Source organism: Castanea sativa, chromosome 5 (assembly GCF_040712315.1).
Source record: "Castanea sativa cultivar Marrone di Chiusa Pesio chromosome 5, ASM4071231v1".
NCBI classification, from domain to species: Eukaryota; Viridiplantae; Streptophyta; class Magnoliopsida; order Fagales; family Fagaceae; genus Castanea; species Castanea sativa.
In genome coordinates this window covers 63,960,237-63,973,519 of record NC_134017.1, presented here as the reverse complement: position 1 = coordinate 63,973,519, position 13,283 = coordinate 63,960,237, and the positions used below count along the sequence as shown (strand labels likewise).

General features: G+C 34.1%; 1 protein-coding gene across 1 annotated transcript; it reads right to left on the bottom strand.

Annotated features, from left to right (window-relative positions):
• Positions 1–11,664: 11,664 nt before the first annotated feature.
• Positions 11,665–13,027, bottom strand: LOC142633284 (uncharacterized). Its single transcript, XM_075807500.1, has 3 exons — positions 12,916–13,027; positions 12,376–12,460; positions 11,665–12,238 (listed from the first exon to the last, which is right to left on the bottom strand). Exons 1-3 carry the CDS (start codon positions 12,928–12,930, stop codon positions 11,811–11,813), a joined length of 528 nt encoding a protein of 175 aa, XP_075663615.1. The 5' UTR covers positions 12,931–13,027; the 3' UTR covers positions 11,665–11,810.
• Positions 13,028–13,283: the final 256 nt, after the last annotated feature.

Here is a 13,283-nt window from a genome sequence, read left to right as displayed (position 1 = left end):
AATTTTAGAACCAAGAGAGCAGAAATTTTGCAACTTCTTTGAACTTCGATTTTATATCAGTGTTCAAATTCTATTTCTCTTCCCTCTTCTTCCAGTTGGGTTTTGGACTTTTGGGTGATTGAAGTTTGTTTTTAAAAGTCAGGTGAGTCTCATGTGCTTATTTTGTTAGTGTTTTAACGTGAGACTAACTGAAGCATTGATTTGACAGTTTTGAATAGTTTAAGGAGTAAATTGGTCAATAAAAAAGTTGAGGGAGTCTTTTGGCCAGTAGTTGAAAGTTTAAGGAGTGTATGAGCATTTTTCCCGAAATGTAATATAAATAGATAATCTAATTTTTTTTTTTTTTTTAAGTGAGTTTTTATGCTATAATAATTTTTGCACAAACTCATGCAAATGCTCTAAATTTGGGTGGCTCTCAAGTCTCATTACAAGCGCTGGTAGTTAATTTTATTTTATTTTATTTTATTTATTTTTATTTTTTGATAATCACAAGAGCTGGTAGTTAGGTTCCGGTTCAGATTGTACAATCATGAATCACCGGATCATTTTTTGTTGTACAGTCGCCAGCTTCACCTACTCACTCACTGGATTTTATGTTGAGCAATTGTGCAAGCAGTCAGAATCGTCCAAAATTGTTTTTCTTCTGTGAAAAATAAAATATGATTGCAGGCCTTTGCAACTTGAAATCCATCTAAATATGACGTTAGTGATATTGAAATAGGTTGTATTGTACATCTTATTGCATTTTTTTGTCTTTGTTATCTCATTATTTATTTATTGGAAAAGTAATAAAAGTTGAAGACCACACATCATTTATCTAAGATTTTAGTAACTTCTCTAATTAGATATCTATGTGCAATTCTCCAAATATACAATAAACCTAGGCTTTAGTAGATTGATCATCACCACATGAATGAGAATAATGGATTTCAGCTAATTCATGAACTAATAAAGTTATTTGTTTCTAAATAAGATAATTGAATTTAAATCTTGCTACTGTAAACAAAAAATTAAAATCTTTATATTTATATGACAATAAAAAAATCATCATAGAGTGATGTCATATATGCATTTAAATTCTATCATATTTTCTCTAAAAAAAATTCTATCCTATTTTAAAAAAGAAAGAAAGAAAGAAAAAAAAAAGACACGAATGAGAATGGAAGGCATTTTGAAAAAAGGTATATTACATTTTTCAACCCTATACTTTATGGTAGATTTCAAACTAAACACTACACTTTCATTAAATTTTTTTTTTTTTGGAGAGTAAAATTAAAATTGAATCATAAACTTTTAAAATTATATCAATTTGAACCCACTAATCAAAATTTTAAATGTCCAATGTTTGAATTTATATGATTTATCACAATTATAATATGTAATTTGTAACCGTCTTATATTTCAATGTTTAATTTAAAACTATAGGATCTAATTTCAAACAGTCCTTAAAACATACCGTTTAAAATGTAAGTCACCAATTTTTAACTTTTCTTTTTAAATAAAAAAACGTAATTATCAAAAAACAAATTGAAAATGCTATGCTCGGGTTTGACCATTGGTGGCTTTACTTGCCCTAAATCAAAGTTGAATTTTTTTGAAATCTAATATTCAAGAAATAATTTAGGGGACTTGGATTTTCATACAAAAACTTTCACATTTTAAGCTAAAATGTCTCTGCGGAAAAAATGGAAATATGAAATGTACGAGGAAGTTAATGCACAAAAACATTTTATGCAAAAAGTGGTTGGACTGGGCCTAGGGCCGAATATTGCCATCAAGTTTGAAGGCCGGGCTTCAAAAATCGCCTAAGAGATGGAGCTGGCCTGGGTGGAATGCGGACCTGCCCAAGCCCAAAGTCAACCCAAAATGCATTTCGTAGTTATCTTTGTACTGAAACTTATGTATTTTTTTTTTTTTTTTGCTGAATGAAAACTCTTTATAAGCAATGCTGAAGAGCCAAAATTACAACTACCTGCCAGCTTCATCCCACACAACAGGGGCAAAAACTGGGGACAGCAGCCAAGATCAAAAGAACAAATAAACAATTAAATGATAGAGACCATTTTGCTAGAGAATGAGCAACCATATTAGCTAATCTAGGACGTTACACCGTTATCAATAGGCTGCCTCACAATATTGTGTCTCAGTTGGATATATTAACTTTTTCTATTATAGATTTTGCTCTTAGCACATGCTAATGCAACCTAGCAATCACAGTACATGCATACAGAGGCAATAGATAATTAGTATTGTGGGAGTGATAGGCCTAGGAGTACATATCTATGTATCAATTGGGCCAGAGGTCCAATCTGAGGACGTTAAATAGTCCGAGGACAGGAAAATATCTTCTAGAGAATCTGTATTGTTAAGTAAAGAGGTAAGAGCCTGACCAAGATCATCCGAGAAGGTGGTCCGAGGAGGAATACTTCCTCGGCTGAGCAAAGCCGAGGTCGGAAGGTGCGGTCTGCTACCCAAAAGTAATGATCTAGGAGATCTTGTAGATAAGGGTATACCTTATGTTGATACTCATTTTTGTGACACATTTTCTACAAGCTTGATTCGACCAAGCCCGACTTCCTTGTGGGCTCAATTCATGTATTATATTATATTCTATTCTTTTAAGCATGACCCAAGCCCATGCGACTTATTGGGAAAATTGAGGAAGTGTGGTTTGGAGGGTAAGGGTTGGTTCCTTTCGGACCTTTTGCATGAGCCCAGTCTATGTGTGCTACCAAGTGGGTAAGGGACATTGGTAGTACCTCAAGTTCATGGAGGAGGTCTTGTATCCAAAATTTCCACCCAAAAACATCTTTTATGCTTTGGGTGACTGTGGCCCAAAATTTCTGCCCAAACCCTTTTTTTTCTTTTAAACATAGTTAGCTCCCATTGGCTAACTCCATATACTAGCCCTCACTTAGGTGAGCCTCCCAATGGTTTGAAATTTCTAACCAAAGGCAACCAATTAGAGAAAACCCACTTTATTTTTAAAATCATGCTAAAAGCATACCAAACTCTTCCCTAATCAAAAGCAACCCAAGCCAAAACACCAAAATAGTATCATAGGGGATAAAAGCCTCTTCCACTACTCAAAAACCAGTCAAGAGCAACATTCCAAACTCTATATAAAACTCTCTCTTCAGCTCATAAAAAAAGCAACCACGTTCTACCTAGAGACCTGAAACTTTAGAGCAAAAGCCCATTCTTCCAGTCAACAATCTCACAATTCCGAACCTTAGGGGTGGAAATATGGGTACGGGGAACCTTCGCTCTCTTCCTCACAACCTCTCTCAATTTTCTCTTCTCGGTGACTGTGGGTCAAAATTTTAGACCAGTTGAACCACGTTTTCCCCAAAAAGCTAAAACTTGAGAGCAAAAACCCACTAAGCTAGGAAACATTCTTACAATTCTGAACCTTAGGAGTTGAAATATGGGTATAGGGGAACCTTCCCTCTCTTCCTCATAACCTCCCTCATTTTCCTCTTCTCGGTGACTGTGGGTCGAAGTTTCAGACCTATTATGTTTTTATACTTTTTCTACACTTTTGTTATTAGCATTTTGATTTTCACTTGTAAAAACACCATTAGCCTTTTGTTCACTATACATTTGAAATTTTGGACTTGATTCTCTACAATAAACACTTCTAAAGAACCCAAGGGGAGATTTGGGTCATTCTCACATTTTTGGCCTTTGTCGTAAAACGTCCCCGACACCTTATGAGAACACTAGAAAATAAAATGTTATGAAATATCTAAGAGAAAGCTGTTACCGCCACATTGAATGCACTGCAGCTAACTCTTTGGCCACATTAATGAGGAAGTGATGCTTGCGCATCAGTGTTTAGCCATACAGCTACTTCCAAAGGCTTCAAAAAGGTGCTGATGGGACAAGTATCCAAACCAACAATTTGATCCATACATGGAAGCTAGGGAGAGGAGGAAGGATGGTATAAAAAGGAGAGGAGACACTTAAGATAGAGGGATCGGGAAGTAGGAGAGAAAAACACTGTAGACTGAGGAACAATATATGTAATTTGTTATTAAGTGAGGGAGACATATAAAGAAGAACTAGCCTCCTCGAATTGAGTCAAAGAACGATTTACCTTATATAAACTTGTTTCTATTGTGATCTTGGCCCATTATAATTGGTATACAAACTCATTAGAACCTACATTTCAAACTCACTCTCTACAAATTCATTGTATTGCGCTCTTTGGGCCTATTCCCTCTCTATTTTTGGGCTTAAGTACAAATTGTGTCTTTACAAGTATATAATAGTATATCGAGTAATAAACTTCTAAGCCACTCGGCTTTGGACCCAACCTTCTCCAAGGCTACTAACTTTGATCCATGGTGGATCTCGCTATACAAGTCTACTTGGATAACTTCCAAGAGACAAACCCTCCTGCTAGTGTGAATACATATCCACTAGTGGGCTTTACCCATCTATATCAGATATACTTAGTCAATCCATCATCATATGCAAGATCAGGGCAAGTTCAATTTGTCAAAAACATTAAAACTACTAATAATTTGTGCATATTTATCTTATGAAAAACTATCACCATAATTTTTAATCAAGTGCACCTTTGAGTCAAACGGAGTAAACATAGGTAACACATCAAAGAGTACAAACTTTTTAAGAATTTTCTCTACATAGTAAGATTGTGATAGTGCAATGCAATCATTATCTCAAAGGATCTTAATGCTCAAAATTACATTTGCCTCACCCAAATCTTTCATATCAAAGAGGTAAGAAAACATTTAACATCATGCACAATGTCAAGGCTAGTACCAAATATAAGCAAGTTTATAAACATATAATGACACTTTCATTATTATTAAACTTGCTATATACACATTTATTCACACCATTAATCACAGACCCATGTGTAAGCATACCATTATCAAATTTCTCATACCATTATTTAGGTGCTTGTTATAAACCAGATAAAGATTTAACTAATTTTCAAAATTTGTGTTCTTGTCCAAGAACAACATAACCCTCCTGTTGTTCCATATATATATTTCTTCTTCTAAATCACCATTTAAAAAAGTAGTATTAACATCCATTTGATGTACAACAAGTTTATAAATAGATGCAATGACAAATAAAATTCTAATAGATGCAATTCTAGTAATCAGAGAATAAATATCAGAGTAATCCACATTATAATTTTGCTTATAGCCCTTAGCTACCAAGCGTGCTTTATACTTATCTATTGTACAATCAGGTTTCAATTTTCTTTTAAACACTCATTTGCAACCAATAGATTTAACCTTGGGTGGAAGCTCAACCAACTCTCAAATGTGATTAAACATAATTAATTACAATTCATTATTATTAGCTTCCAGCAAAAAATGTGCATCTATGGATTTAATTGTATCATAATAATTTACATGTTGATTTTCAACAAACAGAGGCAAGGAAATCATTACTGTAATTCTTTTCCTTTTTAGTTCACTTCTTCCTTATTTCTTGCACATCATCAACAAAGTCATCAAAAGTTTCTATAGAATCATGCAACACTTTTTCCTTATTTTCAAAGGAAACACATGCTCAAAGAATATGGCATTTTCCGATTCAATAATAGTATATGATTCTAAGATATCACTTTTGATGATAAGAAATCTATGGCATGTACTATTGCAAACATAACCAATAAACACATAATCTCATATTCTAGAACCAAGAATAGTATCGGTTTTTGAAAGAAGAAAAAAAAAACTTTGATAAAATGCATTTGTAAGGACTCAAACCGAGTCACACACGCCAAATTCTATTTGACAGGCTAACTATTTAGGTAGGTTAGCTTGTTGTGTTCTGAATACACTGACTATTATATTTATTTTATGTTTAAGAGAATTTAAAATTTGTATTTTGTCATGGTTCAACCTCGGTTGAAAATCTGACCTAAAAAACCTTGAACCTCTCCATTTTCTAATTCTTTGAATAATTCGAGTTTCAAACAATGACAATATTCAAAGCAATATAAATGAATAATGAACACTAAAAAATTGGGGTTTTACAAAATTAGCTATATAAAAAAGGTTAAGGTTTTGGGCAGAGAATCACCAATGACATCACCAATAGTGCTACTGATAGCAACGTTGGAGATGATAGGAGCCAGACAACTAAACTCTCCCGTCGTCAATCTATTGAACTCGTCCTCCCCAATCCTTCCACTCTCTCACACAACCAGCACAAAGTCATAGTTGTTATTGTTGTTGTTGTCAAATTGTGAGATAAATGGCAAGATCACGGAGTTCAATGACACAACAATTCAATTAAGAGATCCTCTCTCTCCTTAATTTCTCTTTTTCTCTCTCTTAATCGGTTGCAAATGTGTTTAGTAATTTTTTGTTCATGTGTGTGTCATATTAACATTAGTAAATTTAAATATTAGACCAACAAAAAAGCTAATTTGACATATTTGGGAAGTTGAAAGAGTAGATTCGCTAATATATATATATGTGTGTGTGTGTGTGTGTGTGTGTGTATTCGTAAAGATCTGTCATTTACAACAAATGAGCAATAAAATTGATTGACATCCAACTAATTGTGTGAGGTATATTTAAAATTTATTAAGTGTGTTGGCTAATATCTTTTGGCCAAAGAATATGCACCATCTATCATACTTTGAAATTTGTGTATGTAGCCATTTGGTGTCGGCTCAATAAATCTGGAGGCTTAAAGTGACAGCTTTAAATGGTTTTTTTTTTTTCACTTAAAATAATAAGCAAAAACCACATTTTCGCCTTCACAATTTCACGCAATTCCCACTTTTGTCCCTAACTTTTATTCCACCGCTTTTAGTCCCTATTTTGGAAGACGTGTCTCGTTTTTGTCCCTACCGTTACATCAATGGAAAATGCACACATGGTAAAAAAAGTGCACTGTTAAGCTAACGTGGCCATTAAAGTAATAATACAAAATGCCACATCAGCATCTAATTAAAAAAAAAATTAATTTATTAATTTTAACTAAATAAAAAAAATTAAAACAGAATTAAAAACCAAAAATAACATAAATTAAGACCTAAGTGTGTCTTGAACAAGAACATAAACCCAGATACAATATCACAAACCCAGAAATTGAAAAAAAAAAATCAAAATCAAAATAAACCAAAACCAAAACTCTAGATCCTTAGATCTTCCTCCGCTCCAAAACTCAAACCCTAGATCCTCAATCCTCAAATGGTTCTCATCTCTCACCGTTCACTAGCGCCAAGCTCACATCACCGCCGTTGATTCCATGTTCATCCGAGTCCCCGTTGACATGCTCGGCAAGTCCGAACCCACAGCCATAGCTGCTTCATAGTCCTCCCCAATATTCCTTCCCGTGACGACCTCCCCAACTTCTACTTCAAGAAGTCACGCGGCCTTCTCTCTCGCGTTGCCAAGTCGAATCGCTCCAAGAGACTCATCTCCGAGCTGGGCTTTGATTTACTTTTTTTTTTTTTTTAATTTCTGGGTTTGTGATCTCTCTCTCTCTCTCTCTCTCTCTCTCTCTCTCTCTCTCCCCTTCAATTGAACCACCATGGCCATAATTCACTCATCCGCCGTTTACTACCACTGCCACCTTGCCACACTACCACTGCTAGTTTTCTTTGGATTTGGGTTTTGTGTTCTAATGAGTCATGGTGATGAGGGAGAGGATGGGTTTGCTGGGATTTTTATTGAGTTGGTTTGCTATTTGGCTTGGGTTATTTGGCATATGGGGTTAATATTTGGTGAGGGGAAGGTGCTCATGAAGGATGGATTTTTATTAAGTGGGTGTTCCAGCAGATGGGTTTGATTCAACGAGTTTGTTTTAATGGTTTGGTTGAGTTTGATGGATTTTTTTTTAAAAAAATTTCTGGGTTTGTGATATTGTATCTAGGTTTGTATTCTTGTTGTTCTTGTTCAAGACACACTTAGATCTCAATTCATGTGATTTTTGGTTTTTAATTTTTTTTTATTTAGTTAAAATTAATAAATTTTTTTTTAATTTAGATACTGACGTGAAATTTTTTTATTATTATTTTAATGGCCACGTCAGCTCAACAGTGCACTTCGTTTGTCACGTGTGCATTTTTCATTTCTAATATAACGGCAGGGACAAAAATGAGACGCGTTTTCCAGGATAGGGACTAAAACCGGTGGAAATAAAAGTTAAGGACCAAAGTGAGAATCACGTGAAAATGTAGGGATAAAAATGTGGTTTTCGCCAAAATAATATCATCATAAGTTTTTATTAAAAAAACCCATAAGCTTACTTTTTAAAATACTATTACTATTATTATTATTATTATTATTATTATTATTGGTTTTGGAAAAATGCTAAAGATATAACAAATTTTACTATAAAAAACCTACAAATGACGTAATAATGAATGTGACTGATAACATTTCAAGAAAATAATAGACAAGTATTTGGATGAACAATGCTAGGGAATAATACTATAAATTTTACAATATGAGGCTTACAAAAATATATCATCTATCACAAAAAGTAATTCAAATATACATTTATTAGGTTGTTGTAGTCTATCAATAATATTCAATACTGTCACATTAATTTGTAAATGCTATGTAGTAAAATTTATAGTATTTCAAGTATTTTCCTATTTGAATTACTTCTTATGATTAGTGACACATTTACTTGTAAGAGCTATGTATTTAAATTTGTATCATTTTTACTATTATTCAATTTTTGGGGTCTTCTTAAAAGTGGAGGAAAAATGTGAAAGTAATAAAAAAAAATTTATATCTCAAAAAAAAAAAAAGGTGATTCTTCTCAAATTTTTGGGTCTTCTTAGAAATCATTTTTCACCCTCACATTTGGTCCCTTCCACTACTAAGGGGGCCCTAGGCGGCCTAAGTGGCCTAGTGCTTAGGGCCACCCCTACAACCATTTATGACCCTTAGAGCATTCATAGTGGACAAGGTAAAACCTCCAAAAAGGCTTTTTCTTTTTTTTTTCTTTTTTTTTTTACTACTCAACGACCAAATTACATGCATTATCAATGGTTGTCAAGCTAAAAAAGTTTAGCAACTTGCTACAATAAACTGTCATCTCAAAAAGTTGACTGTAGCAACAAAGTTATATAAAATAAAAAGAAAATTATTCAGGGCCTATTTGGTTTTTTTTGTCATCACTCATTACTCCTCACTCAATTTTCGTCACTTATCACTCATCACTCATCACTTAAAATACCCCAATTTTCCTAAAAGCACCCGTTTGGCACCATTACTCAATTTGTCATCACTCAAATATTTTTACTATTTTGTGAGACCCATGTCTGACTCACTCATAGCCCCTAATAACTTTCTCTCTCTCTCTCTCTCTCTCTCTCTCATGTCTTTCTTTTTGGTCTTTTCTGCATTGGGTTGTATGGAGACCTCCCTCCACCCTCTTCGGCCAACGAAGACAAGCCCAGCAATCTCACAAGCAGATCAACCTTCTTCTCCACCGGCCTTCATCTATTTTCACTTCCATTTTTTGTTTTCTCACTCTCAAATTCCAAACATTTCTCACCATGGGTTTTTTTTTTTCCTAGCGTGGGCATAGGCTAGACTGGGTTAGGTAGCGGCGTGGGCGTGGGTTGGGTGGAGGCATGGGCATGGGTCTAGTGGTGTAATCAGGTGGTGCTAATCGGCGGCTTGGGCTTTCTGTTGGGTGTGGTGGCGTGGTTGTCGGCTAGTCGGCGCAATGGGTTTCTTTGTTTTGTTTTTGTTTTGTTTTTGTTTTTGTTTTGTTTTTGTTTTTGTTTTTTTTGTTTTTTGTTTTTTTTGTTTTTTGTTCTCTTGGTGGTTCTTGTGATGGCTGTTTCTGTGATTGTGGTTGTTGGTGGTGATTTTTGGTAGTTTTTTTTTTTCTCTTGGTGGTTGCTGGTGGTGATTGTTTTGTTTTTTTTTTCCTCTTGGTGGTTCTTGTGGTGGTTGTTTCTTGTGGCTGTTGTTGGTGGTGGGTTTGGCAATGGTGGTTGTTGGCAGGTGGTATGGTGGTGGCTATTGTGGTTGTAGTGGTGGTTGCTAGCCAGTGGCGAGATGGGTTTGCTAGATGGCAGTGGTGGTTAGTTTTTTTCTTGGTGGTGGCTAGGCAAAGGGGATGAAGTGTTGGTGGAAATTCTGAAAAGGAGAGTCGGACTAGACAAGGCACTGACAGTGGGTCTCACATATGTGTGTTTAGTTACGAAAATGCCATTGGAAACAGAGTTTTGGAAACTGAAAACACATTTTGAAACTGAAAACACCTAAAATGTGTTTTCAGTTTCTATAACTCATAACTCAAAAATCAGAGAATTGAGTGATGGAAACAATAACTGTAAACAAAATCCAAACAAGCCTCTCAGTCATGGGTCCCACCATTTTTGAGTTATGGGTGATGGAAACAGAGTTATGAGTTATGGAAACATGAAATCCAAACAGCCCTCAGTTTCTCTCTGCTCTTTCATTATTATACATTTTCTCTCTCTCTTTTTTCTTTTTCTTCATACTTCTCTCTTTTTTCTTTGGTCAAACCTCTCTCTTAGTCTTCACTCTCGCCTCTCTTAGCACTCTTACACCTTCTATTTAGTCTTTTATCTTTCGACAATGATGGTGGTAGTGATGAGTCATTTTGTTGCTAGTGGTGGTGGTGGTAGTAGTGGTGGCTAGCAGTGAAGAGAAAGAGATGGAGAATTAGATGATAGAGAAAGATGAGAGGAGTAAGAATAAAGAAAGAAGATTCAAATAAAACAGTAAAAAAATAAAACCTTTAATATTGAGTGTATTATAAAGTGTGATGTCAGGGGCGGCTTGATGCATTTGGGGACCTAAGGTGAAAATTAATTATCTTGTTTCATATGTAAAATTACTATTAATTAACATGAACCATGTAGATTTTTTTTTTTTTTTAAAGTTTATAAACATCAAAAAAATTTGACAACTTTTTACATTTGTTGATATGGCAGATTGATAGTAGTGACTAAAGAATGATGTTAGTGGTGAATCTAGTTGAAAACTAGTAAAAGTTTGCTAACTCGACTAATGTGAAAAATGTTGTGAATTTCTTTGTAGATTGCTTTCTTTCTTTTCTTTTTTTCTTTTAAAAGTGCTACATTCACTATATTTTTCATAACAAATCTTTGGTGTTAAGTTACTTCTTGTTTTCTATATGAACCTACCACTAAAATTATTATTTTTGCTGTCAATAACAGCCTTTAACAATCTGCTATTTAGGATTTTTTTTTGTAAAAATGTTGTGAAAAATGTTGTAAACATAGCATTTCTTTCTCTTTTTTATTTGTGTTTCATTTGATAAGAAAATATTATTTTATTTATTTGTTAATATTTTGGCTTAATTAATATTATTGGTTAAAATTTAGAAGCCCTTTTTCACATGAGGCCTTAGGCGGCTGCATTAATTATTTATACCATTGAGCCGTTACTCTGTGATGTTAAAATAGACCCGTTGAGTTACTAAAATCTAATTTTTTTTAGCACCTTCACTGTAACTATTCTTAACATTGGAGAACTCATTAACATTAGTTAAAACAAGGAATCAAAAGTAGGAGCATTTTTATTATTTTAAAAATCATTACAACTCAAGTAACATTAAAATGAACAACCATTTTGTCCCCCAACAACATTCATTAATCAAACCCATACACACACCCTTATTAATCTTCTTTTTTTTGTTAAATCCTAGAAACCAACAAAAGAAAATACAAACTCATAGCCGGACCATGTGACATAGGCAACTAGAACATTTTTTTTTATTTTTTTTCTTGCAAGTAGGCAAACTAGAACATGATGGTGATCATCAATCACCATGCATGCAAATTCCAATTACATGATGGTGCATAAAGGGGAAGGTTCAAGACTGAAGTGATCAAATTGATTTTGATTCACATTACAGCTCCTTTTACACCCACGACTAGAACTGTCACAAACTGGCTTTCCATGGCAGCCACAGTCACATCCGGGTGGCCTACATTGGCCACAATGGCATGGCCCCTCACTACGACCCTGAACACATTCCGTACAACAACAGGTCCCAAATCCAACAGGTCCAAGAAGAGGCTTTGAATCCAGTTTAGGGTTTTCAATTTCATTCTCCTTAGTTGGCTTGGACTTCTCAATCTCTCTGATCTCAATGTTCTTAATGGTATCACCACCCTTGTAAATTATCTTTCGCTTTATCTTTTCAGCAGAGCAACATACCACTTTGATTACCACCAAGTTTTCCTTCTCGTTGTATACCTGGTCTTGTACTTCTTTTGTTCACAAAATTACCGACACATAATATATTACTCAGTTTTTGTTTTTGTTTTTTTTTTCTTTGGCCTCATAAAAACAAAAACCTGTACATTCATATATACACTCAAATTGAACTTAAGAAAGAGAGACTCACGAGGGATTTTACAAAGCACTTTCTTGATCTTCTTGTAGCAGCGACTACATTCAAGGTCGACCTTGATCACCATCAATGTTGTCCTCTATAAAAAGTAAAGAAATTTTGTATATATGTTTATCCATATTTAAGCCAAAAATATAAAAAGCCAAAGAACAATTATGAGCAAAAAAGAGAAACTTGGAGATTTTGCCGACAGAAGAATCAGAAAAACAGTATCAGGTTGTGACATGAAAAATGAATGGGAAGTGAAAAAGAATGAAATGCCAAAAACGTGAAAATGGGTATTAATAAAAAAGTGATACATATATCAAAATATATGTACAAAAGCTTAAACTATTATAAAATGGTGAATTTATTCATTTAATCTAACATTTGTCTTTCATGTATGAATAAATGGAAAGTAAGGTGGACATAAATGATTGAATTTAAGATCTCTTGTTCTAATACCATGTTATATTAACGATTCTTCTAAAAGCTTAAGTTACTAGAAGGCGATAAATTTATTTATTTAAGTTAATAATTATAAAATTGACAAACCTTTTCCTCCACCATGGCTCTATAGCTTTAAATTGAGATCTCAAACTCAACCAAAAGTACTGAAGGGGCTAGCTCTGCTTGATTGAGAAATCAAGTTCAAGTATGAAGAGGGGCCACTAGCGTTAGTGAACACGAGAGTACGTATTTATTATGCCAAACCACAACTTAATAAGACGTAAGTAAAATGTCATATGCTGTACGTCTAGCCCAATGGAATGTACACACGTGGAGTTTTTAATTGAATTTCATGGTCTATCATAAGGATTAAAGAACTTGTCGTTATTTTATTTGTGATTGTTAATTCTCCAATCTGTCATTGCATGTGCTGCCACAACCTACCTCACCTTCCAATTTTCCTACCTTATCAG

Excerpts from the sequence above, each read along its gene's own strand:
- LOC142633284 (XM_075807500.1), bottom strand. Across the intron at positions 12,239-12,375 it reads AGTGCTTTGTAAAATCCCTC|AAGTACAAGACCAGGTATAC; the intron begins GTGAGTCTCTCT and ends TGTGAACAAAAG.